We start from the raw sequence: 26,579 nt of genomic DNA, 5'->3' as shown, positions 1-26,579 counted from the left end.
CTCAGCAAGGAGTCTGCTTCTCTCTCTCTGCCTGCCTCTCTGTCAAATAAATAAATAAAATCTTTTTACAAAAATAAATAAATAAATAAATCTAGAAACTTGAATACTATGTAAAAACCACGTGACCCTCTCTAAAATAGGTTTTAAAAAGTCATTCTTTACAACAGGACCTATCACTTACTAATTTTTGTTCAAAATGTGAGTCCCTAATCCAACACCAGAGATGATGACTAAGGGTGATGTGGGGTCTGGACACCAGAACACTACCCAGATGATGCTGAGGGTCACCCACAGCTGATGACTATCACGTTAAGGCGTACCTTAGCACTGACAGATTATCCTAATAGTTCTTTATGCCAAGCGGTATCTCCTGAATCAGACTGGGCTACAACTGTCAGTCAAGAGACAGCTGTTTTATATCTACTGGAGTAGACAAAATAAAAAGAATTCAAAGGTCAATACTTTCACTTTTAATAGTCAATTACCTCTCTCAATAAGATAGAATTTTTAAAATCTTTAATAGCACTTATAATTCCCTAATCGTGTCAAAGATGTTTTAATGCTCAATTCTAAAATACTTCTCTTTAAGTCAAAAATTTTCTTGAGTCACTTTAACTGTTAGTTAAGACAGTGAAGTTAAATTAAATGATGATTAAATTCACTTACTGTAACAGTCTGGCCTGCCTTCAGCACGTATCTTGAGGTATATTTGTAACTGACTGATGTGTCTCCAATTTTTCTGATCATTTCCCAGCCTCCCATTGGCTGATCCTATTTATGAACAGAGTAAAACAAGGTCACATCAAGTATACAGAAAGTGATGGGTAATCAAATGAATTTACACAGATAGTTAAGCTACGATAGCTCTGTGGCTGCCTTCTCTTGATTCACATCTTCCTACCATAAGAAGAAAACATGGTTTCATCATTCAGCAAAACACTATCTTCAATAATGCTGCAGTTTTAATATTAAGGTAATTAATTTTAAAGAAGACAAACCTAGAAGAGAAGGGATGTGAACCAAACTAAATGGTTCATATTCACTGCTAGATTGGGTTGGTCTTTGAAATTTACAATACAATCTAGCAGTCATAATCACAATTAGAAACATGTAGTATTTGATTACTTTAAGCTTTAAAAATATAGACACATAAGGGTGCCTGGGTGGCTCAGTTGGTTAAATGCCTGCCTTCGACTTGGGTCATGATACTGGAGTCCAGGGATGGAGTCCCGGGATTGTGTCTCAGGATCAAGACTGGCGTCGAGCTCCTGCTCAGTGGAGGGCCTGCTTCTCCCCATCCCTAACCCCACTCATGCTCTTTCTTGCTCTCTGTCTCTCAAATAAATAAATAAAATCTCAAAACAAAACAAAAATAGACACATAAGCTTAAAAACAGATGGAAGAAAATATAACCGTTTTCTTCTATGCCACTTCTGCCCATACTTAACTTCCCTTCCTCAAAGCATAGGGGCTAAAAAGGGTCAGTGATACAATGACCAGTCCCAAGGGATGGTTATCACCTCTGGCTCCATGCTGGCAAGGGCTGCCTGGCACCTGAGGAAGGGTGCAGGGTATTTAAAATAACTAGATGGGGGTGCCTGGGTGGCTCAGTGGGTTAAGCCGCTGCCTTCGGCTCAGGTCATGATCTCAGAGTCCTGGGATCGAGCCCCGCATCGGGCTCTCTGCTCAGCAGGGAGCCTGCTTCCTCCTCTCTCTCTGCCTGCCTCTCTGCCTGCTTGTGATCTCTCTGTCAAATAAATAAATAAAATCTTTAAAAAAATAAAAAATAAAAAAAATAACTAGATGCACTAATCTATACCCATCTCTAACTCAAAGACAAGAATAAACCAAGCTGAAAGCCAGCTTTAGAGTAACTCAACACGGGGCTGTTAACGCCTTTTGAAAAGAGCCAAAATACAACAAGGGAGCAGCAGAGACTACTCTTACTTTTAAAGTCATGACTAAGAGGGCTTGGAGCCTGTTCTCTTTAGTATGTGAACTGCTAGCTTTCCTTTGCCCAGCCAAATCATTTACTCATCCACACACAGGACAGAGGAGAAAAGGTGTAATTTTCACAAACAACATGTGACAAATCCTGAACACTTCTGAATCTGAATGCTTCAGAAAGTGACATCCATCCCACTGCACCTCCACGGAACCCTCAGACCTGCCTTCCAGCATCATCTCACACCCCTCCACAACCTCCAGCTCCATGATGCCTAGCCAGGGAGAACCTTCAATACTGTACTCTTGAAGATCCCAGCTCGAAACCTCAGAATTCCCAATGAATATTTTGTTTACTTTTAAACAAATAATTTCAAGATAAGGCTCCATACTGTTCTTCATACAAATTAAATCATTAGTGTTCATTCCATCATTTAGAGAGAAAAATACTCCCTGCACATATCCGAGTCTGGGCTCACATTTCCTTCCTTTACCAACATTAACAGCTGTGAAAGAGTATCTCCCATTTACACTCACAATTCCAACTTTTCCACAAGTCTGGGCTAGGGCAGGGAATAACAGGACCTCATCCTTGGGAAGGCCACTGTGCGAGAATGACCAAGTGTGAAATACAGCTCTGTCTCCATAAAGAAATGCTAAGGAGAAACACTTTAAACCACTAAGTGTACTATCTCCTCTTCCTATTTGAACATATACTCAAGAAATTGTAAGTAAAAAGGAGGAGGGAAACTCATTCTTGTGAAGGCTACTGAAACCAAATGAAGTCTGAGGAATTAAGACAATTGGAAAATGATCTACCAGCTAGCAAAGCCTTCCTGGAAAAAAGGGGGTCTATTTTGCACCTGTTCGGAAGTGTTCTTCAAGCGGATAAATTTCCCATCAACATCTATCTCTTCGATGCACACGTTCCCAGTGGCTGAGGCAGAGTGGGAGATGCTAACGCTACTGCTCGCCTCTGACTCTTCCACATCGACTCTCTTCCGCTTTCCTCTAGTTGTGCGCACGCTCCGACTCGAGGATGCTCGGGACACTGTCACACGAGAGGAAGGGCTTGGAGAGAGTTTCAGTCTACATGGAAAAAACAAACATTTCATTTATGAGACACCTGTGCCTTTCCTACTTTAGAAACAAGGGTATTAATATCCTGCACATGCATTTTTTTCCTGCACATACATTTCTAAAGCAAAACATTACTGAAGATGTGCTGCACAAGACCAACACATCTTAACTAAGATAAGTTTATTTGCGCTAGAATGTGCATTACAATGTTCTTTTAAAAAGTAATAATTTGAATGTTTTCCCTAGGAACAGAATATAATCATAATGCAGGAGTGTGGAAAAAACGGGAAGGAACCAGCCCACTGACCACCACCCCCACCACAATCACTGTTATGTTTCATAGGCTTGTCCTAATTTTTTCATACCTGTGTTTTCTTTTTACAAAATTACAATCACTATGTATGTAACAATGAAACTCAATCGCTTCTCATTCTCAATCAGACACATTCCCTTTGAAACTTTTCTAACAGGTGTCAAAGGACTTATACACTAACCTGATTTGAAAAATGACTATAAAGTCTCTTTAAGCAAATCAAGTATTTTACAACATATTAAATAATCAAAAGCTCAAGAAAAAGACTGTATATCTTGCAAAAGTCCAGCATTTAAAATAATAATAATAAGACTGCTTAAACAATATCTGTTGTTGTTTAGGTAGAAATATGATCCATACCTATTTACCACTACACCTAGGTGTTAAAAAATAACAGAGAAAATATTTAAAGTTGCCTTAAATGTTAAAATAAAATTTTTGCAAAGGCCCAAACCTAGTTACTACTCTTTACATAAAAAAGGTGGGGGCAAGATGTAGACTGTGAGGTAGAGTGACACCCAAGGTGCTTACCTCTCTTCTTCGCCCTCTAAGAGCTTCCTATAAGCACTGATTTCCATGTCCAGGGCTAACTTTACATCTAGAAGTTGCTCATAATCGTTCAGCTGTTGCTGCATCTGATCCCTTATTTCCGCCATCTCTCGCTCTTTGTCGGACAGCATGCGCCGAGAGTTGTCTCTTTCTTTAGCAAGCAAGTCCTCCAGCTCCTGAATCCTCTCCAAACATGCTCTAGACTGTAGAGTCAAAGGAACACATTTACTTTCTAGGAACATTCCAACATTAGCACAAAGCAGCTATTTTTAAAACATTTTCTGGACTGGAAAACAAACAGAACCTGAAGGAATTTCTAACTTTAGAATGCCAAAGAGATTTTGATTGTAAGAATTTAAAAACTAAAATGTCTCCAATATAAAATACAGCTTCAGCAAAGTTTTGGCTTATAAAAAGACTTTGGAAAGAGATAAATTTATCAAATACAAGTGCCATAAATGTATATATAATTCTTCTCTATTTGGCCAAATAAAACAAAATTTTAAAAGCTTCAGTTTTAGTAAAAGTCTAGCCCCCTACAAGCCATTTCACTCGAAAGTATAAATTAACTAAAAATGATAGAAAACTTGCCTACTAAAGAAATCTAAGGGCAGGCAAGAGTACATTGTGGAGAAATGCCAGGACTCTTCAGAAACCAGAGGAAGGGATTCGGCTACCTCAGGGATAGGGTCCTCATAGGACTGCCTGTGCTCACATGCTCAGTAAGCATAAAGAGACTATACAATGCAGTACAGTCTTTAAGGTATTACTGTAAATATAAAAACTTTGTAACTGGTATTTAAAAAATGAGAAATCACACAACCTGCAACAGAAAGTTCATCTGAGAAATCTTGTGTCTGGGTAGGTAATTACTCTTCTACGTTCCTCCCAAGACAGAATTCATCTCAGTAGCCTCAGAAAATGACAAAGGTTGGGGCGCTTGGGTGGCTCAGTGGGTTAGGCCTCTGCCTTTGGCTCAGGTCATGGTCTCAGGGTCCTGGGATAGATCCCCACATCGGGCTCCCTGCTCAGCAGGGAGCCTGCTTTCCCACTCTCTCTACCTGCCTCTCTGCCTACTGGTGATCTGTGTTAAATAAATTAAAAAAGCTTAAAAAAATGACAAAGGTGATCAACTCAAAAAGACTGATGGATAGCTCACACCCTTAGAATTACAAGCAGCAGCATCAGAGAAGGAAAGGCATATACTGTATGAAAATCTAATCTGGAAGGCTAGAAATCAAAAGTGGAATCTACACTATGCGGATAACACTACACTCTAGGTAGTACATGCATTTCTCACAGGGGTATGGCTTACAAATTCTGAAAGTGCTTTACATCCACACTGGGAATAAACAAATAAGTAAACAGGGTGGATGAAAACAGGTTTTTCACTCTCAAAGAGAAAAGTTATAGATAAGCAAGTAGGCCAAAAATGAACCCTGTGGTATGGAGTTAGTCAGAAATATCTGTATGAACGTGGGTTTAGTTTAATATAAATACAAGTGGCCAGAGATACAATTACAGAAAGTGTGTAAACATGGTTTGGCACACCCCCATATATGACCTAGCTCCAACCACAAGAAGGCCTAGAAGCAATGACTCCCCTGTACCAGTGAGGCACTCAGCATCCAGATCTTAATTCTATGTACCATTCTCCAGTAAAAAGAACCAGGGCTCCTTGGAGAAACGGCTGATCCCAGGGCTACAGCCGGGAAAACATAGGATGAGCCTGGAGCATATTATAGCACCATAAAGCAAGAGGTGCTCAAAAAAGCGGGGACATAATGGCATTTTGACAGAATCATCTAAGCCAATAAAGGAAGGTAGTATTGGGTGGCTCAGTGGGTTAAGGCCTCTGCCTTCGGCTCAGGTCATGATCCCGGGGTCCTGGGATCGAGCCCCGCATCGGGCTCTCTGCTTGGCAGGGAGCCTGCTTCCCTTCCTCTCTGCCTGCTTGTGATCTCTGTCTGTCAAATAAATAAATAAAATCTTTGAAAAAAAAAAAAAGAAAGAAAGAAAGAGACAAATCTTTCATAGAATTCCACTTAATCAGTGTAGATACTCCCTTCAAGATGTGGAGCTTCCTTCCTATCACCAACCCTCAAGAGTAAACTGGACACAGTGACCTGCTTCCCAAGAACAGAGTATGGAAAGAGAGAAAGGGTTATTTGACAGTAGAGAAACCTGGCAAACAATACCTTCACCAGTGATGAAGGTGAGATCACCACTTGATCCCCTGTGGGTGTCATGTGATCCATGATACAATGTGACAAGGGCACTTACTTAAAACCCATAACCCCAGTCTCATGGGAAAAGCATCAGACAAACCCAGACTGGGGGACAGTACAAAGGTAAGTGGCCAGTTCTCTTCAAGACTCCTAAGGTCATAAAAAACAAAGAAAGCCTGAGAAACTGTCACAGACCAGGGGAGACTGCAGAGACATGTAGTAAAATCCCAAGAGTCCCGAGTCTAGTTAGTAGTAATGTACCAACAGCAGTGTCTTCGTGTTGACAAACGCGCCATGAGAACGTAAGATGGGGAAAACTATGGAAGGGACAGAAGGGAACTGCCATACTGTCTTTCTAACTTTTCTGTAAAACTAGAATTATGCCAAAATAAAAGGCTATTTAAAAAATCATCACTCGGGGCGCCTGGGTGGCTCAGTGGGTTAAGGCCTCTGCCTTAGGCTCGGGTCATAGTCCCAGGGTCCTGGGATCAAACCCCGCGTCAGGCTCTCTGCTTGGCAGGGAGCCTGCTTCCCTTCCTCTCTCCCCGCCTGCCTCTCTGCCTACTTGTGGTCTCTGTCAAATAAAAAAATAAATAAAATCTTTAAAAAATAATAATAATCACTCAATTAACTAAAATCAGAGTAGCCACTGACACTGTATCAGAAGCGGGCATTCATCTTAAGAGTGATGCTAAACATAATTCCTGCCTCGAGAACTTGCACTTGAACTGCATTTGCAAAAACCATGCTTTTTTTTCCCCACAGTCTTCTAATAAAATTTAAGTTCAAATGCCTCTCCTTCAATCGACCTCTTCACTGTATTTCTGATGTGGGAGGCAGACAGCATGAGCAACAAGATAGAATGTAAAGGGGAGCTGATGAAAGGCATGAAGTACTCAAGATGCAGAGGGAACATCTGAGCCTAGATCTGTTTACCCCAAAATGTCCCTTGGTCTGCCTCTGAAGTTACAGAGTTCTTTAAGTTGGGGAAAAACAGAATCAAGGTATAAAAAGTTTTAAAGTTACTGTGACTCATTTAGAAATATCTGAATTGTATTTTCAACAGCTGCACTTCACCTGTTATGTAGTGAAACACAAGGAATACAGCCTGAGAGACAGACTTAGATCCTTCTTCCCAAGTCTGCCATCAAGTAGCTCTGAGACTCTGGGCAGGCTGCAACTAACCTCACTAAGCCAATGTCACATCTGAAAAATGAAGAGGTCTAATTAGGTTACATGTAAGATCTCACCTCTCACTCTGGAGTACTTTATGACTGACTTGACAGTCCTGGTTTTCTTATTTTATAGTAAGTAACATAACTGTACTAGTTTACTAGAGTCTAGCTACAATAGAAGTTTCTAGTCTGGGTGTTAAAAAAACAAAACTGAGAGGTGCTTTCAAAATGCCAGTGGAGTCTTCCACAAGCCAAACAGACTGTGACCAACCAATTAATTTCACCGGTCAGAAATCCAGACAGAAATAACAGAAATGCTATAAGCAGCATATGAAATTCCTAACTCCAAAACATAATACTGCTACCATCTCTATTTTATTTAAAAATATTTTCTGGAGTCAGCATTTTAAAGACTATGCCAATTTTAATTTTTTATTTACTTTTAAGATTTTTTATTTTATTTTATTTTTTTTTTTAAGATTTTATTTATTTGTCAGAGAGAGAGGGAGAGAGAGCAAGCACAGGCAGACAGAATGGCAGGCAGAGGCAGAGGGAGAAGCAGGCTCCCTGCCGAGCAAGGAGCCCGATGCGGGACTCGATCCCAGGACGCCAGGATCATGACCCGAGCCGAAGGCAGCTGCTCAACCAACTGAGCCACCAAACTCTGTACCCAACGTGGGCCTCAAACTTGTACAGCTTCCAATCTTGAGATCAAGAGTCACACACACTACCAACTGAGCCAGCCAGGTGCCCCAAGGCTATGTCTATTTTAAATAAAGTTTTAGGGGTACTTCACTAATATGAGTCATATAACCCAAAGGAAACTGTATGGCCTAAGAGGCAGCATGATGAAACTAGTATGACACAACACCAAATGCTTTTAAGATACACAATGGGACTACCGAGAGGGGTGGCTTTTTTCTTTTTTACGATCTAAGAGGCTAAAGTTTATCAACTAATGAAGATAATCATCAAGATATATTATTTATTATAAAATCTGGTATTAGTAATGAACAGAGAAAAGGACATCTCCCCCTCCCCTCAGCTCTCCAAAGACAGAGAAATTTAAAACTATTTGGCTGAAGAAGGTGCTTCTCCTATTTCATAAGGTCTTAGCTCCTGGAAACTCCCAGGGCCCCACCTAACATCATTTAAACACCACTAACCAGAAGTTAATCAAAAAATCTTACAAGGATGGGAAGAGAACCTACAAGCCAACAGGGAAACAGTCCTGAACCTGAGTCAGGAAACATGGCTACCAAGTTTCCCAGCTTCTCACTGTCCCAACAGCAGGCAAGTCTCAGACAGCCCCCTGCCCCACCCCAGTCTATAAAACCTCTACAGCTAGCATCATCAAGGGGAATATGAAGCAGCCAAAAAAAAAGGTAGGGACACGGGAAATTGAGGGAAAGGGGATAACTAGAATATGATTAATTAAACAGAGAAAAGTAATAAATGTCAACTCGAAGTAAGAACATAGGGGTCTATTTTTTGGAAAGGTAGTTACTAAGATGGTGCCATGGAAAAAAGATTATCTTTGAAGAGAGTGAGAGGTAAAGGGAAAAACTGGCAACTAGAAGAGAAACCCATCTATCAACGTGTAGCTTCTGGGCAAGTAATTAAATTCACCTAGGTCTGTGTCTGAGTGAACTTTCAAGATCCTTCCATCTCTAGTGCTACAGGAAAAGTTCAAAATACTATCGGGACAAAATAGGTCTAAAATAGTCTTTTAGATTATGCTACAACTAATAAAGCACATGTGATAGAGGCAATGTAAAAGCTTCTATTTTAATTTTGTTTACACTACTCAATTTTATGCAGTTCCCTGTCTGCCTTGTTTTCTAAATTCCTATAATATCTTCAGTTTTATAATCAGAAAAATGTTTTACTAAAAAAAAAGGAAAAGAAAAAACATAAAGGAAGAAAAACTTAGTCAAGAATAAAACAAAGTTTATTCTTACACAGAAAATTTAGAATAAAAATCTCCCTGAAGGGAAAAGGAAGCTGAAGATTCTTCTCAAGTAATTAAGGTGAGAAGTAGATTGTGAAAGCCTTCTGAGTACCTAGGTAGCTGCTTGTGCGCTCTGTGTCCACACCAACATGACCGTTGGACAGACACGGATCTCCACATGCACGCTGCCCAAGCTGCACCTAGACAGCGCTGTCACACACTCACAAGCACTCGGTCAGCACAGGAATGCAATCATTTGCCACAAACATTTGTCACTCGGGTGTACCGAAGACTAAAGTAGTTACTAATTTCTTAATGCACCATTAATGCGACTTTCCCATGACCTTGATCAGTAAGGAGTCCAAACACTATGAGAACTGTCTAGGATAGCAAAGCATTTACTACTCACAAACAATTTCTGTGTGTTTTTCCTATTATGGTTTCCAAATGTGATTAAAAAGGAGTATGTCAGGAAGAGTGTCAAGATGAGGCTGCTAGATGGCTCAGAAAATCTGGGCCCAGGGATAAGCCCCAGAAATAAGCCGGCATGTTACTTCCTAAGGGAAACCTCCTGAGCTCTGGATAATCTATTAATTTAGGAATAATGGTCATGCTCAGAGAACGTTTATGCATTGCAAAATGAAAACATCGGGAAAGCGTTGGGAAACCAGAGTGCAGAAAATACTGTGCTCTCTGAAAAGTGACACCAGGCAGAGCAAAGCAGGGAGACGACAGTGGGGAAGGTGGCCTTCACATGCAACTTGGACTCTTCTTAGAGGAAGATGCTTACTTACCTCCTTCTGGAGATTAGAAAGTTGAGATGAAAGGCTCTCAATTCTCATACGACTTTCCATCAGTTCTTCCCTGGCACTGTTGACAGTAGAAGTATTCATCTCTGATGACAATCTGGCATTCTCCAGCTAAAAGAAGAAACAAACCAATAGTCAGTCTTACCTAGTGACTTAGAACAAACGAATAAGGAAGTATGATTCACTTCAAGGCATTTCATCTCAAACCTAAGCCCTGTTGGTAACTGGCTGATGAAACAGGAAAAGCATCATGAAGTTACTGACGTGGTACGAATTCTCTTCAGTCTTTCTGACTTCAGGCTCAATTCCCAGTACCTGTGCTTAACGATGGTAATACACCTAGGTCTTTCTCCAAAGTGTATTACTTAAATATTTCACCCATTATATCTCTAACATGTCAGTTAATACTGCAAGTAAGGGGAATGGGTAGTAGCAACTTAACTGTGGGTGATGTCTATAGGAAAATAAACATCACATATCTCTAACCCACCAAATCTAATTACAGAAGATAAAGTCAAAAACAGAAAGTACTAATTTTAGATTATGTCCCAAGAGAAACACTTCCTTTCAGAAGCAAAAAATAGCCCCTTAGACAGAAACATCCTATTTCTCCAGATGCCCATAACATTCCGTTCTGCATGTGTATGAGGCACATTTGTTGGCTGTTTGTTGGCTTCCTTTGGGGCCACAGTCTAAGTGACTGACCTCCTTCACTGCCCAGCACAATGCCTAGCACTAAGTAAGTGTTAGACAATCTGATGTAGGGCTTCACTAGCCAATTACTTCATAACATGGGTTAAATGCAACATCAACAGTTGAGGCCATTCATAGAAATTATTTACAACACCTCTATGACCTTAATTTTCTAAGTCTTCATTGATAACTCTCTTTAATCAAATCATGCCACATTTAACACACTGGGATAAAACCATTTACGAGGAAAGCCTGTACTCACTGGTGTTAAAGATTTTTGCATGATCTGTGTGTACACACGTGAGAAGTTTCTAGAATATTTTTTTAAATGAGTAAAAGTGGCAGAGGAAGAAATCTCAGAGACTTTCACTTGGCCCAAAGTGTGGCGGTCACAAACTATGTACAGTGACGCCATGGAAGTCTGATGAGGTGCTGCCCAGCACTCATGGTTAACTGGATGCACAGGACAGCGGAATCAGCATGTGCTGTGGGAAGAAAAGTATTTTCAGAGGCTTAGGGTTCACTACTATGACATGACACGTGATCGGACAGAAAGGTAAACCTTAACCTCTGATAAAAGTGAAATAACTCTACTCTCTTTGAATAATTTCTAGTAACATTTACTTGGTAGAAATTTTTTTTAAGTCCATTTTCTATTTTCAGAGAGACTAGGGGAACTCATTAAAGAAAATTAGAACGAAGCAGACATCAAGTCACGCTCCTGAGGGTGAGTTTGGTAAGGGTTCCGGGCACTCGGGGAGACCACTCACTTTGGCATGGTAAGTCTGCTCCAGCTCCTCCTTGTACAGCTTCACTTGGGCATCGTGCTGTTCTCGCATCTCATGAAGGGCCTGAGCCAGCTTATACTCATACTCTATCTGACGTCCAGAATCCACCTCTACTAAGCGAGTTTCATGCTTCCGTCTGGTCTCATTGATCTCCTGGGGGAAAGATCACAGAAAACCAAGTTATCTACCACAGTTGCCCTGGGACACGTCTCTGCAACATCAGGGCCATATGAAGTATTAAAACCCACCTCCTTGGGTGTGTCCTAGAGCAGCCATGTGAACAGACCTATTTTTGCCTTTGTTTTCAAACGATAAGATTTTTGAGCTAGAACCAACAACAGAAGTGGGGGTGGCAGCTAAAGCCCTGGGGGTGGCAGCTAAAGCTCTAAGAATTTTATGTTTCTTATCAGTGGCATAGCTATGTATTTCTCTGAAGACAAGAAATGGCCTGGAAGCCTTACAGCACTACCATGAAATCATACACTAACTATGTACACTGAATGGTCATTGTTTTTCTAAACTGGTATGATGATGATCCTAAGGATGTCTCCAGAAAAAATGCACATGAAAAGTTAAACTTGCCGCTCAGAAAAACTAACTAGAAGATTTATGCTTAAGAAAACTATTTTCTTAAACATACTAAGAATGCAATAGGCAGAGCAAGCTAATTTATGTGCCTTATGTTAACAGCTGGTGCTAAGGTATCAGTATCAATAGATATGGAAACATATTACCAATATTACTTTACTCTCTTAAGTACATATGACCATTCACTATTAAATAACAGAATTAGTAGGCATAGTCCTTCAGTTCAGGTTTTAAGGACTATCCAAAACTAAAATGGCTAGGAACCCCAGTCCAAGAATAAAATTTCCATTCCAGCTTCTAGCTCTGAAAATACAAGATTTGTCTTTAATGGCAATAATTAAAGAGCCCACAAGAGGGGGATATTACCCACTGATGTTTGTTCCTGTGTCCTCCTCCTGCATATGACTCCCTAGGCATTTCTTCATCTTTCTTTTAACTGCTCATTGCAGAGGAAAATGCACTTGACAGAATCCGAAAACCAGGGTTCAGATTCCAGTTCTGTTACTAACCTCCCAGGGCTCATATATATTTAATGAAGCAAATGACACGTCAATCATGTAAATAAAAGGTTTAGTTCAACAACTAATTTTGCACTTTTTCTACCTCCTTTCCTCCTCTTCCTGTTTTCCTTCTTCCTCTTTCTCACTCCCTTAACTGCTCATAATAAGGAACTGAAATATATTTATTGAATAGAGTTATATTCTCTACGTTAAATAAAAAAGAGGAATATTTTAAGTTCATTCTCAGAAAGGCAAACATCAAAATATTCAAAGATGAAAAAAAATTCAAAGATGCTACGTAACCTAAAAATTCTCAATTACTTTTTTTTATTATTTCATAAAGAATCAGTGACTTGCAAATAAACAAACAAAAAATACCCTACTCTTGGTTTAAAGATACAGGAGTCCACACATAGCATAAAAACTAAGTAATGATATATCACAAGCAATTTTATCAAAACAAAACAAAAATATAAGACAACTTAATACAAAAATGCCTCCATTTATAAAACAAAATTCTAGTTAACAATTATGTGATAGTATTCACTATACTTCATACAGGGAACTTCTGCACAAACTATTCCACTTTGATTGTCACCACTCCCCCAAAAGAAAAGAGCAGGTATTAGTTATTCATTTTTAAATAAATGACTCAAGAGTTATCCAAAGTCTGTCTGTCCAGTTTTAAGTACACTGTGCCCCAACACCTATATGTTTTAATAGAATGTAGTTGTAAAAATAGTCAAATTTCTATCTTATTATTTTTTCTCCAATTAACAAAAAGAAAATTTAAGTTCTATAATAATTCCCCATTTTTAAAGTAATTGTTAGTTGCTGTTCTCAAATTTATATTACTTCTAAAATCATTAAGTATTTAACTGCAGGTTCCATACTCTGGGTTAATTCTAGTCCTCTTCAATTTTAAGAAAATATACATTACCCTTTCTTCAATTTTATTACTTATTTTTTTGGCAAAAGTTGCTACCTTCATCTGCCAAGGCTTGACCACAGAGACTATTTTAAAATATATATATTTAACTATAAGTGCTGTGGGTAGCCTGCCTTCAAGGTTGCCCCCAATGACGGCTGCCTCCTGACAGCCACACCCTTGTAGAATCTCCACCCACAGTGTATCATGGTTGGTCTATGTGATAAAGAGTGACAGTACATCACTTCTAGGCTTAGAAAAGTAACAGAAGACTGCAGCTTCTGTCTTGTGCTCCCCCACCCCCTCTCTCTCATCAATCATTCTTCTGGAAAGCCATAGCATGAGCAGCCGCAGGGAGAAGCCTATGATAAACTGACTCTTCATACCAACAACCTGTGAATGAGCTCAGAGGCAGTTCCTCCAGTCCAGGCTGAAAACCTGACTGCAACCTCATGAGAGACCCTAAAACATACCAATTCATGCAGTAAGGCAGCTCTCAGATTCTCCACCTTCAGAAACTGTGAGATAATAAAGATTTGTGGTTTTAAGTTGGTAAATTTTAGAGTAATTTATTAGGCAGCAAGAGACACTAATAGAAATACTCAAAAAGGCTGAGAGTAATTAACCTCTATGACCAAACCCCTAGGAATTAGATAAAGTGAAATCACATCTCTTCATTGTAAGAGCCTGAATTCTTGTATAAAACCTTTTAGCAATGATACCTTGAATAATTTACCTATAAAATTTCTCCCTTTTTTTTACTATATAGTTATAACAAAATATTTAGGATCCCTCCTTTCCTTAAAAAAATAATTGTATAGTTACCTCCTCATACATGTTTTTACGGAACTCCAAGTCCTCGGTGAGGCTCTGACAGCGATTCTCTAAATCCACTTTAAGTAAAGTTTCATCTGCTAACTGTTTTTTGGCAGCAGCTAAGGAGGCTTCCAACTAATATGCAGAGAAAGAATTGACAAAAAAAATCACATAGCAATTATTTAGTAACAAATTTAAGAGATACCTATGGACTGAATCAAATCATAAATTAAAACGTTTGTATCTTTTATCTGTGTATGAAAGTCTCTTACTATAACCTTTATCACAGAACCATGTGTCCAAATGCTGGTCCCATCAAGAGTGCCACACTGAAACACCTCTCAGATCTGGTAACTGGCAACAAATAATGGACAAAGACCTACGAAGGATTTTAGCTACCACTTTCACTTTTTCCTGTGTGTGGAGCAATGTTATGACTTTTTCTTTTCCTTTCTTTTCTTACATTTTGGTACAGTAATGAAACAGGTTTTGAGAGCAGGAAACAGAGCTTAAGCACAAGAGAAAGGAAGAGCAGCAGTAAGATCTGCTTGACCCAGATAAAATGACTGAGAGGTGAAGATACTTTGCATGTTAGCTGCCTGTAGACTATCCTTCAGGGAAACCATAAAATTTTTTTTTTTAATTTTTAAATAAAAAATGTTTTAAGTTAATTCAGAAATCAAATCACTCAACCCAGTCAGATGGGGAATTAACCTCCCAACAGGGCTTAAGACCAGCGTTTGCCTTACCTGGGCAATCTGATCCTTCAGATCCTCCAAATCTCCCTCTAAACATTTTTTGTCACCGAGTGCAGTGGCCAGAGCTGCATCTTTAGAATTCAGTGCGGCTTCATATTCTCGAAGCTTCATCTGGGCTCCATTAAGATCTGACTCTTTCTTAGCATAACTGTAAGACATTTGAAAAAATGCAAGACATCAAATTATACCCCTGACCTGAAGCCTTCTCCCTCCCCGCCGAAGGGGAAACAAAAGATGCAGTTTAAATAAAGGTTGCTATAGCCTACTAAAATTAGCAGAGTAATTCAGGAGCATTAAATCTAGAGTTTTGGTAGATAACAACTTTACCCTTCAATGATTTCCCTTCCAAGATTACTAATGACTCTAGATCAAAGAAGTCTACAAAGCCAATGTTCCAGAATCCTGGTGTTCTCTGCGTAAGAACATATGCCCTTCATGTTCTATAAAGAGACACTCACTACATGTTTTAGCAAGAAATGTTTTTGAAGAAATGGATATTTATTATTTTAAAATACAATATTATAAACCAAGATGTACAGGAGACATAAATCAAGATACAAAATGAGATTAAAGAAATAAAAATGAAGTTATTTTTAAAAAGTAATTTTACAACTTGATGTATCATGTAGAAATTCTTGAAGAATTTAGTATTCTTCTTAGTATAGAATTTAGAGTTCTATCAAGTAGAATTACTTGAAGTATAGTTGATATGCAGTATTACATTAGTTTTCAGTGTACAACCTAGCCATCTGACATTCATATACATTTACAAAATGGTTACTACCTTGATAAATACAGCTACTATCTGTCACCATACAAAGGTATTATAATATTACTGAGCATTATTCCTTGTGCTGTACTTTACATCCCCCAAGAATTATTTACAACCACAAGTTTGTACTTCTTAATCCCCTTCACCTGTTTTACCCAACCTGAACCCCCTCTGGCAACCATATTTGTTCTCCATATCTGAGTCTGTTTCTGTTTGACTTTATATAAGCTCCCTTAATATTACATAAGAACTCACTGGACCCAAGCTTGCAAAATACACTCCATTTCTTACATAAGATGTTATTTTAAGATTTCCTTAACTTACAGATAAGGGCCTTCCTAATATATTGAGGAAAAATTATTTCAGTTTCTACTATATTACAAAAATGAGGTTTGAATTGAGGTTTCTTTTCCTTCCAAAATACCATTTCTTGGGGCCTCTGGGTGGCTCAGTGAGTTAAGCATCTGACTCTTGATTTTGGCTCAGGTCATGATCTCAGGGACGTGAGGTGGAGCCCCGGGGCGAGCTCTGTACTTAGGAGGGAGTCTGTCTGGAGATTATCTCTTTCCCTCTACCCACCTGCCCCAATTCAAGCATGCGAGCTCTCTCTCTCTCAAATGAATAAATAAATCTTTAAATGAACAAACAGGAAAATAAAGTACCACTTTTTATTAAATGTAGTTCTATATTCTAGAATGAAATTTCCTTTGGATATATTTTGTCAAATAATTCTTTAAACAAATAATTGTTTAAAGGACAGTATTTTTTCATTCCAAATAATTGCTATCATTAACTGATGGCTCTGGGAGAGCCTTAATACCAAAATTCTCAGTAACAATTCTCAATTAAAACAGATATTATAGAAGAGTATTTCTACAACTGATGTTTGAGAATGTGCTAGAAGAATCCTCAGTTAACAGGAATTCTCAAAATAATCTTTTATTATCCAAATAAAATGAAGAAAACTACTGTCCCAAAACATAAGCACATATAATTTAAAGAGAAGAATAGTATTCCTCTCTTACTCGTTTTGGCATCATAAAACAACTATATAACATAAAATCTCAGCAGTCCTCTATCAGTATTTTTCTTAATTCCTGTATTTTTCAAAACCACAAGATGGCATCCTTTCACTGATGATTCAATTAGGAGGAGAAAAAAAATCAGCTGTTTAAAAAAAAAAAAAAAGCAACCCCATACAGTCATTAATTTATAACGAAAATGTCCAGTTTGGGGCGCCTGGGTGGCTCAATGGGTTAAAGCCTCTGCCTTCAGCTCAGATCATGATCCTGGGGTCCTGGGATTGAGCCCCGCATCAGGCTCTCTGCTCAGCAGGGAGCCTGCTTCCCTTTCTCTCTGCCTGCCTCTCTGCCTACTTGTGATCTCCGTCTGTCAAATAAAAAATAAATAAAATCTTAAAAAAAAAATGTCCAGTTCATAGAAGGGCTGGGTTCTAAAGCTGGGAACCCATTAGAACAGAATCATTGCTTGTGAGGAACAATTCTGTCCCACTACATAAATGAGCAGAGCTGGGCAGAAATACATGTCATAAAACATATGATTTAAAACAAAATCATATTTCATAGAGTATTTACACATTATTCACAAAAGCTACTGGCTTAAAATTACTTAATAAAAGTTAAGTACAAAAAAATTCTATCCACTATCCAATCCACCACTACCCAGTATTTAAATCTCAGATCATAATTGGTACTTCCAAATGCAGTATCTCTTGGCAAGGTCAACCTGTGCTTCCCAGAAACCAAAACAGCCTACCAGGAAGGATACAGAATTTTTAAAACTCCCATCAATTTTAGAGGCTACTGCATGTTCCCTTTGGTATCACTGATTTAATGGATAAAAAAACATGCACATTTTGAAATTCAGAATGTTACACTGCAAGCCAAAGACACCGCACAACATCTAGGAGAATACAGGAAATACATGAAGCCAAAATTAAGAACATTAAGAATAATTAGAACATGGTAATTTCCTCAACAACAATCAAGACCAAATGACACCAAGGAGTGGTGGGGGTGCCTGGCTGGCTCAGTCGGTAGAGCATCTGACCCTTGATATCAGGGTAGTGAGTTCAAGCCCCATGTTGGTCACAAAGCCTACTTTAAAAAAAAAAAAAAAAAAAAAAAGACTAAGGAGTGATAGAATAAAGGGGATAAGAGTAGGATATGCTATTAATCTGTGGTACCTTGAGCCACCAATGACACCACTTGAAACTGCTGTCAAGTTCTTAGTTGCTTATACTACTATTAATCTGTAAAAATGTTATTCTACTATAAATTCTTTAAAGAATTAATTTCTTAAAGAATATAATTAAATTATAATTATACATAATATATATATATTCTATAAAGAATATAAAGAATTATATTTTTAGTTAAAGAACATAATTCTTTAAAGCTCTTTCACATAAGAGAATAAAGTAGACAGATACGAATCAGAAGCTGAAAATGTACTTAAAATTTAAAATTGCAATTAAAAGCTAACTTTATGTGCCCTGGCTCAAGAGGGATCCTAGGACTCTAGGATCATGACCTGAGCCGAAGGCAGGCACTTAACCAACTGAGCCATCCAGGCACCCTATTTTGGAATTTTTTTTGTTGTTGTTGGAAATTTTTGTTTTGTTTGGAAATTCTTTTTGTTGTTGTTATTGTTGTTTGTTGTTTTTCTTTTTTAAGATTTTATTTATTTGTCAGAAAGAGAGAGTACAAGCAAGGGGAGAGGCAGGCAGAGGGAGAAGCAGGCTCCCTGCCAAGCAGGGAGCCTGATGTGGGACTCGATCCCAAGACCCTGGGATCAAGACCTGAGCCGAAGGCAGACACTTAATTGACTGAACCACTCAGGCATCCCTATTTTGGAAATTCTTAAAAGAAATTCCCCCATACACTCCCCAGAGAAAGTTACCCTGCTTTTTTATGGTATATAAGTGTGTTTTTTCCTAGAAGAAAAAAATAACTATGAGACTTCTATAATCTCTAAAATTCACATACCCAGATGCCCTCCTTATCATCTTACCAATTACCATAAAAAAGTTATTAAGACTACATGCAAGTCTCCATCTAATAAGCTATGAATCAGTGAGTTTTATATGGCACATAAGTTGCCAATACCAAGGACACATGGAGGCCATGCAGAAAGTTCCATAATTTTATCATAGTTCTAACTGTATCATTATTGCTCATTCATTACAGATGACACAGGAAGTCTTGATCTAATTATCAGCACTTTAGTCAAAGTACAGAAACCTGCAGAAATGGCATCCTAAAACATACACAGCACATTAACTGGCTGCAGCCACCACTTAAGCAGAGTCACATGTGACAATGCCCTGGAAGAAAGCCCAACTTAAAAATCCAAAGTTATGAGAAGCTATCACTTAAGGGGTTGGTGGGCATTATTCTTGGACAATATTTCTTAACTGGATTTGCTCAGTGTTGCTGACTTACCCTGACTAAGCTATTCCCACACCTCGAGAAAAAGACACCTTTCTATGTTTTCATTTTTATTCACAATATGAATCTAATACTAGAAATACGCACACTGCTGCATTTAAGTCAAAAACATACCCATTTACAGTAGACGTTTACAGAAGAACCAAAACTCCAAATGCGGCCAAGAAAACTTTTATAAAATGTAACTGACACTACTCCATTCTTTTTTTTTTTTAAGATTTTATTTATTTATTTGACAGAGATCACAAGTAGGCAGAGAGGCAGGCAGAGAGGGAAGCAGGCTCCCTGCTGAGCAGAAAGCCTGATGTGGGGCTCTATCCCAGGACCCTGGGATCATGACCTGAGCTGAAGGCAGAGGCCTTAACCCACTCAGCCACCCAGGTGCCCCAACACTACTCCATTCTAATGGAGAACTTCATCCCTTTATAAAAATAATTAGCTTTTACTTCAAGAAAACTTCAATTTCACCAGTCATAATAAGTTAACCAGGTCTAATCAAATATCTGACCATTAAAAACATAATCAGCTTGACAGGATACACTTACATTTCTTTTTCTTTTTTTTTTTTTTTTTGAAGATTTTATTTATTTATTTGACAGAGATACAAGCAGGCAGAGAGGCAAGCAGAGAAAGAGGGTGGGGGGAAGCAGGTTCCCTGCTGAGCAGGGAGGACCCTGAGATCATGACCTGAGCTGAAGGCAGCGGCTTAACCCACTGAGCCACCCAGGTGCCCCCACACTTAACATTTCTGTTAACATTCTATAATAGCGACTCAAGAGTAACAGCCATAGCTTGGAGGATACAACATGGAGGTACTTCCCCAAAAGAACCTGGTACCTACCAATAACCTTTGGGACCCATCCCTACTATCTCCTGAGGCCTAAAGGGCTAACCTAAATACATCTGCTTACTTGCCACTTTCTGAATTACTCCTGACCACCCCCTATGACCAGCAACACCACTATACTTCACTGCTTTCGTCATCTTGGTATTCTAGGCTACCACCTCTTTGACCTTGACTTGTTTTAGGATTATAATTTCAACCTTGGGTTCTGCACTGAACTACGTGGCTCTGGAACTCAGTGCTGGAACTGGCTTAGATATTTGTACTACCCCTTCCATAACAAGTCTCCTACTCCTTCAATATTCTTCATTTGCCTAAGTGTACCCAATGCCGACAAGCCCCACCAATGAAGAAATGGGAGATTCAAAAATGCACTCAATTAGAGAGTCACTAGAAAATGAATGCGCAATGTAGCTCTTGGGGAAACATATCATTACTAGGTAATAAATGTAGAGCACATTTTATTTTATTTTTTAAAATTTTATTATTTCTTTATTTATTTATTTGAGAGAGAGTGAGACAGTGACAGAGGCAGAGCGAGTAGCAGGCTGCCCACTGAGCAGGGAGCCCAATGCCAGGCTGATCCTATAACCCCAGGATCAAGACCCAAGCAGAAGGCAGACAGTTAACCAACTGAGCCACCCAGCCGCCCCAGAGCACTTTTAAATAAAGTCACACTACATCTACATAACACAGAGAAAACCACTCAAGATCTAGTAAGCATATGACAGTAACTACTTACAAATGAATTAGTAAGTATATTGTAATTGTAAACACTTGAAAAATTAGATTAGCCACTTAAACAGGGAACAAATAACTAGTATGGAACAGAAATCTAAAAGTAAACTTACAGGGACACACACTTGGAACATAATCGGAAACTCATTACAAAATAGTTTAAGCAATGGGAAATTACTGCCCTTCTGTTTACATTTTGTTGCTCACACAGGTCAGTTTACATCACAAATGCTCAGCTGAGGTATTTAGCTTCTCTTTATCACCTACAATGTATCTGGTTTTTTTGTTTGTTTTGTTTTTTTAAAGATTTTATTTATTTACTTGACAGACAGAGATCACAAGTAGGCAGAGAAGCAGGCAGAGAGAGAGGAGGAAGCAGGCTCCCTGCTGAGCAGAGAGCCTTGATGTGGGGCTCAATCCCAGGACCCTGGGATCATGACCTGAGCCGAAGGCAGAGGCTTTAACCCACTGAGCCACCCAGACGCCCCTGCAATGTATCTGTTAACAAAGCATCTGTGTTCACCTTCAAGACAGGAACTGTCACATGCTTGGGTCTGGTTTTCTTCTTTCACAGTTGCCATAATTTTCAGTATTTTCTCAAGTAATTTTGTCCTTGTTCCTTGATTGTCGTATTACAGAAATGTAAGTACAAAGAGTTATATTAAGCAATTCAAAGTAAGAGATCTAAATTATAGATGACCCCTTAGTTGGTCTAACAGTTTCTGGATAGTATATGTCATTTCCAAGAAATTCACCGAAGATTATTATACTGCATATATCCAAAAGTGGACAAGAGTTCAGTAAATGACTGCTAAAATCTGTTGGAAAGGTGTGTTCTTACAGAAATCCAAGTTGGGGCACCTGGATGGCTCAGTGGGTTAAACCTCTGCCTTCGGCTCAGGTCATGGTCTCAGGGTCCTGGGATCAAGCCCCGTATCAGGCTCTCTGCTCAGTGGGGAGCCTGCTCCCTCCTCCCCCCACCCCCTACCCCCTACTCCCCCACCCCACCCCACCCCCGTCCGACTGCCTCTCTGCCTACTTGTGATCTCTCTCTGTCAAATAAATAAATAAAATCTTTAAAAAAAAAATCCATCCAAGGGACGCCTGGGTGACTCAGTGGGTTAAGCCGCTGCCTTCGGCTCAGGTCATGATCCCAGCGTCCTGGGATCGAGTCCCACATCGGGCTCCTCGTTCTGTGGGGAGCCTGCTTCTCCCTCTGCCTCTGCCTGCCACTCTGTCTGCCTGTGCTTGCTCTCTCTCTCTGACAAATAAATAAAATCTTTAAAAAAAAAATCCATCCAAGTTATAATACTGATAGACTTAAGAATATAGAATTTTAGAAGCTATAAATTAAAAAAAAAATAAACTAGACAAAGGAATATTCATGTTTATAGAGATCAAAAATGGAAATATAATTATGTGGGGGCTTTACTGCTTTAACATGTTAGGCAAAAGAACAGCTTAAGAAAACCAAAAACAAACCACTCTTCAGTCAGTTTTAAATTCCACTCGTATTATTCTATAGCAAAATACTATGCAGCCCTCTGCTTGCTTAGATCACCTCCTAGCAATTGTGAGAAGCTATTACACATTGTCAGGTTCATCTTATAAAATAAGACACTCAACAAATACAGATTGAGAATTTTCCCTAATGCACATATTGTAATATCCTAGATGGAAAGGAGAAGATAGATAAAAGAAAATGAAAAACAACACAAGAAACCCATGCCAACAACACCCTTTCTTTGTTCAGCTGCCTTTCTTAACTCAGCACTAACACTTCACTTCAGGACCATTCTTATTTAGGAAAACATATAAATTACAAGGGGTAAAAGGAAAAAGCCATTTAGTTTTTCCCCTGCAATCAGATAACATAACAGAAATCACTCTATATGAAACTGTTATCTCTAATCATAACCATAAAGCAAGGGATTTTTAAATCCCTCAGCAGAGACCTACTCTACATGGACAGCCAAGGCAATCAGACCCAGCTGTTTGAGCTCTGTGCTTTAATGTCCGTTAAGGTTCTTCTGAACACATGTCTGGTGGCAGCTGAATGCCACTCAACACTAGAGCAATTATTCAAGTGACTATCAATATAGCTTCTGAGGCTCTCTTCACACCTAGCATTCAAAATTAACATGACTTTTATTATCTAGCCATGGTTCAGACTTAAAAAAAAAAAAAAAAAAAACTTCACTTTGAATTTAACGTAAGGATTATTATTAAGCCCAAACACAAACCTTCTGTCTTAAAACTAAACTATTTCATAATTACAGACTCAAAATGCATATTAAATATGCATCTGCTCCAACATTCATTCTCCAGCTTCAATTATGTCCCCAAAGTATCCTACCTTTCAAAGGAAAAAGGAATGTGACCCACAATACTTTTACTGAGGAAATTTAATGAATTCCCCTGCAATTAAGATAAATGTAACACACAAAATTTCTAGTAAGTTCTATGATCACAATTTCTACTAACATGGTCTCCTCTGGTGCTAGTAAAAAGACTAAGATGCTTTCGCACAAACTCAAAAGCTGCAATGGATAATTTCTGGTGGTAACAAAATTCTGCTATTCATTCAATAAATGGAGCAGTCAACAAATTAGCAACAACCTAATCAGAATCAGGCAAACCCTAACTGATACCAGCTTATAATTAGGAAAAATACTAAATAAGACTTTAAATGGACCACAGAACCATTTATTTGAAAAGAGATTCGCATATATAGTTACTTCTGTGCTTGCTTACAGGGCATGCGTAGAGCTTAAATCCTAATAGAAAATGACTTCTTGGAGGAAAAAAACAATCAATAACCACAACTGTGTGCCAGGCCATTGATCTGAGGGCTTGGAAACCAGCAGTGAACAAAATATAACAAGTCCCTGCGTTTATGGAAGGTACTTTTTAGTGGGTAGAGGCACATAATAAACAAACTAATATATGGAAGAGGTAAGCAATATTTTGAAGAAAATTAAACCAGAATAATCAGTTAGAAATTAACAGTATGTTTAGTTATTTTACCACTCCTCCATGGGTTTCATTCAACCCAATCTCACATGCAAATAGCCTCCTACAAAAATAGTAATCACTAATTCAATAATTATCTTAGGAGAGCCTAGAGAGTGCTAGAAAAATGTACTGATACAATAGGAAACAAAATCAGACACTAACCCCATCCACAAAGAGATTCCACTCTCATAAGGAAATCAATCATAAAGAATTATCTTAATCAACCATTAAATTTGTCAGCAAACCTCAGCAAGTGCTAGGAAAGAGAAGAAAAGTACAGAATGCTACAAAAGTACATGATATAGGGTGCCTGGCTGGCTCAGTCGTTAAGCATTTGCCTTCAGCCACCGTCCTGGGATTGAGCCCCACATCAGGTTCCCTGCTCACTGGGAATCCTGCTTCTCCCTCTCCCACTTCCCCTGCTTGTGTTCCCTCTCCCTTGCTGTCTGTCAAATAAATAAATATAGTCTTTAAAAAAAAAAAAACTTAAAAAAAAAAAAAAGGAGTACATGATATAGCTTCTGGATAGAAATGTCACATTCAACACAACTTCATTATTACCCCTTCTAGAAACCCAACTAAAACAGCAAAGGCACAAATCCATTATGAAAAAAGTAAAGAGGAAATGACAAAATTGTGGAAGCTGAACACAGATGTGAAACAAGTGAAATGAGTGAAAATGAGCTTGACCAACACAAGAGTGCTCAATCCTGAGCCAGACACAGGGATACCTGAGAAGTAACCTACTTTATACTACAGATGCTGTTGATAACAAGATATACCTTGGTAACTCTGAGGTGGAACTAGCTGAAAATCTATTAGGAGGCAGACAACTACTCCATACTACGCCCTAGGGCCCAAAGACCCTCATCCACCATGGCAAAGGATGAAAAGTTTACTCTCTTAAGTAAAGTAAGCAGAATCTTAGATCAGGCAGTCACATGACACACCCAAAGGCAGCAGTACCATACCACAAAAATAAGGGAATTCGGTGGACTTGTACAGATGCTGATATCCCCTTTCAACCTCCCAGAGCTCACAGTAAGCTAGGCAGCTAAACCCCAGAAAACCGAAAACACTGACAGTAGGTGTTCCCAATGAAATGATCCTGCCATTTCACCCACAGTGAAGCTTGCTCAAGAAGCCCCACTCATGCACAGAGCTTTCCATCAGATTCTGAACACCATTCCTGAGTATAAAGGAGTCATCAAACTTCTGAGAAAAACTCTCACTGTGGATTAACTCACCCAACGCCCATTCCACCCTCCCAGCTCTGCTTTCCCAAACTGGAAAGCTAAAAAATGCCATTTTCCAGAATATCTTGCAGGTGGGATTTTGGAGGAAAATGAAGTACTCGAATACATCTGTAAGAGATATGGAAGTTTTTTGTTTTTTTAGATTCCTCAGGATTTCCTATGAAATCATGGCATCTACAAATAGAGACAGTTTTACCACTTCTTTCCTAATCTGGATGCCTTTTATTTCCTTTACTTGCCTAACTGCCCCAGCTAGAAACTCCAGTACAATGTTGAATGTTAAGTGGTGTGATTGGGCATCCTTGTCTTGTTCCTGATCTTAGGAAGAAAGCACCCAGTCTTCACCATTAAGTGTGATACTAGCCATAAATTTTTTTTTAAAGATTTTATTTATTTATTTGACAGAGAGAAATCACAAGCAGGCAGAGAGCCAGGCAGAGAGAGAGGAGGAAGCAGGCTCCCTGCTGAGCAGAAAGCCCGATGTGGGGCTTGAACCCAGGACCTGGGATCATGACCTGAGCCAAAGGCAGTGGCTTAACCCACTGAGCCACCCAGGCGCCCCAGCCATAAATTTTTTATAGATACTCTTTGTCAGGTTAAGAAGTTTCCTTTCATCCCTCATCTGAGTATTTTTATCATGAAGGAGCAACACACTTTGTCAAATGTTTTTTATGCATCTATTGAGATGGTTGTTGTCCTTCATTCTAGTAATATGGTTTATTGCAGTACTGACCCACAGACTGAACCAACCCTGCATTCCCAAGATAAAACCCACTTGGTGATAGTATGTAGTCCTTTTACAAGGGGGTAGGTTTGGTTTGCTACTATTTCATTCATGGAAATTTTGCACCGCTCCTCATAAGAGACACTGCTTTGTGACATTTTGTGGTCTGAAGTTTCTCCAAAACAGTGGTCCAATGTTCATTCTCCAGTTTGCTGGGTCATGGGGCAGGTACTGGTACCAACAGCAGTGGCAGCTTCCTGATCCTAAACTGTAGCTACATACTGTTGTTGTTTTTGTTGTTGTTGTTTTTAAGTTCAGTGGCTTCAGTGGTGGCCTCAGACATAAAAGCTCCCAAAATCTATAGCATCCTAGGCATCATTCCAACACCTCTAACCCTTCTAATGATTTTTTCCAAGCACCTGCATTCCGTATCATTTTCTTTTCTGCTTAAAATATCTAGTAGTTTCCATTTCCTGCACTAACACATCAAGGACCTAAATAAATAGAAAAAAAATTAACGTGGAGCACAAAGGAACGGGGAAGGAGATAAAGACTTCTAAAAAGGTAAGAGAAGTACTGCATCCATGAAATTTATTCACAACAGTATAAAGAAACATCAAGAGAGTACAAAGTTATGAAA

At 38.9% G+C, this 26,579-nt stretch overlaps 1 protein-coding gene across 1 annotated transcript in view; it reads right to left on the bottom strand.

Moving 5' to 3' along the window:
- LMNB1 (lamin B1) overlaps nt 1–26,579 on the bottom strand; it is a 54,187-nt gene that overhangs the window by 11,605 nt on the left and 16,003 nt on the right. The window contains exons 2-8 of the mRNA XM_047730339.1: nt 15,112–15,268; nt 14,372–14,497; nt 11,513–11,683; nt 10,035–10,160; nt 3,869–4,089; nt 2,808–3,033; nt 667–771 (exon numbers count right to left, since the gene is read on the bottom strand). Coding sequence (XP_047586295.1) covers nt 667–771; nt 2,808–3,033; nt 3,869–4,089; nt 10,035–10,160; nt 11,513–11,683; nt 14,372–14,497; nt 15,112–15,268 — 1,132 coding nt within the window. The remainder of the gene's footprint in view (nt 1–666; nt 772–2,807; nt 3,034–3,868; nt 4,090–10,034; nt 10,161–11,512; nt 11,684–14,371; nt 14,498–15,111; nt 15,269–26,579) is intronic.

Source organism: Lutra lutra, chromosome 5 (genome assembly GCF_902655055.1).
Source record: "Lutra lutra chromosome 5, mLutLut1.2, whole genome shotgun sequence".
Taxonomy (NCBI): domain Eukaryota; kingdom Metazoa; phylum Chordata; class Mammalia; order Carnivora; family Mustelidae; genus Lutra; species Lutra lutra.
The sequence above is the reverse complement of the archived record's forward strand: the minus strand, read 5'-3'. Positions and strand labels throughout refer to the sequence as shown.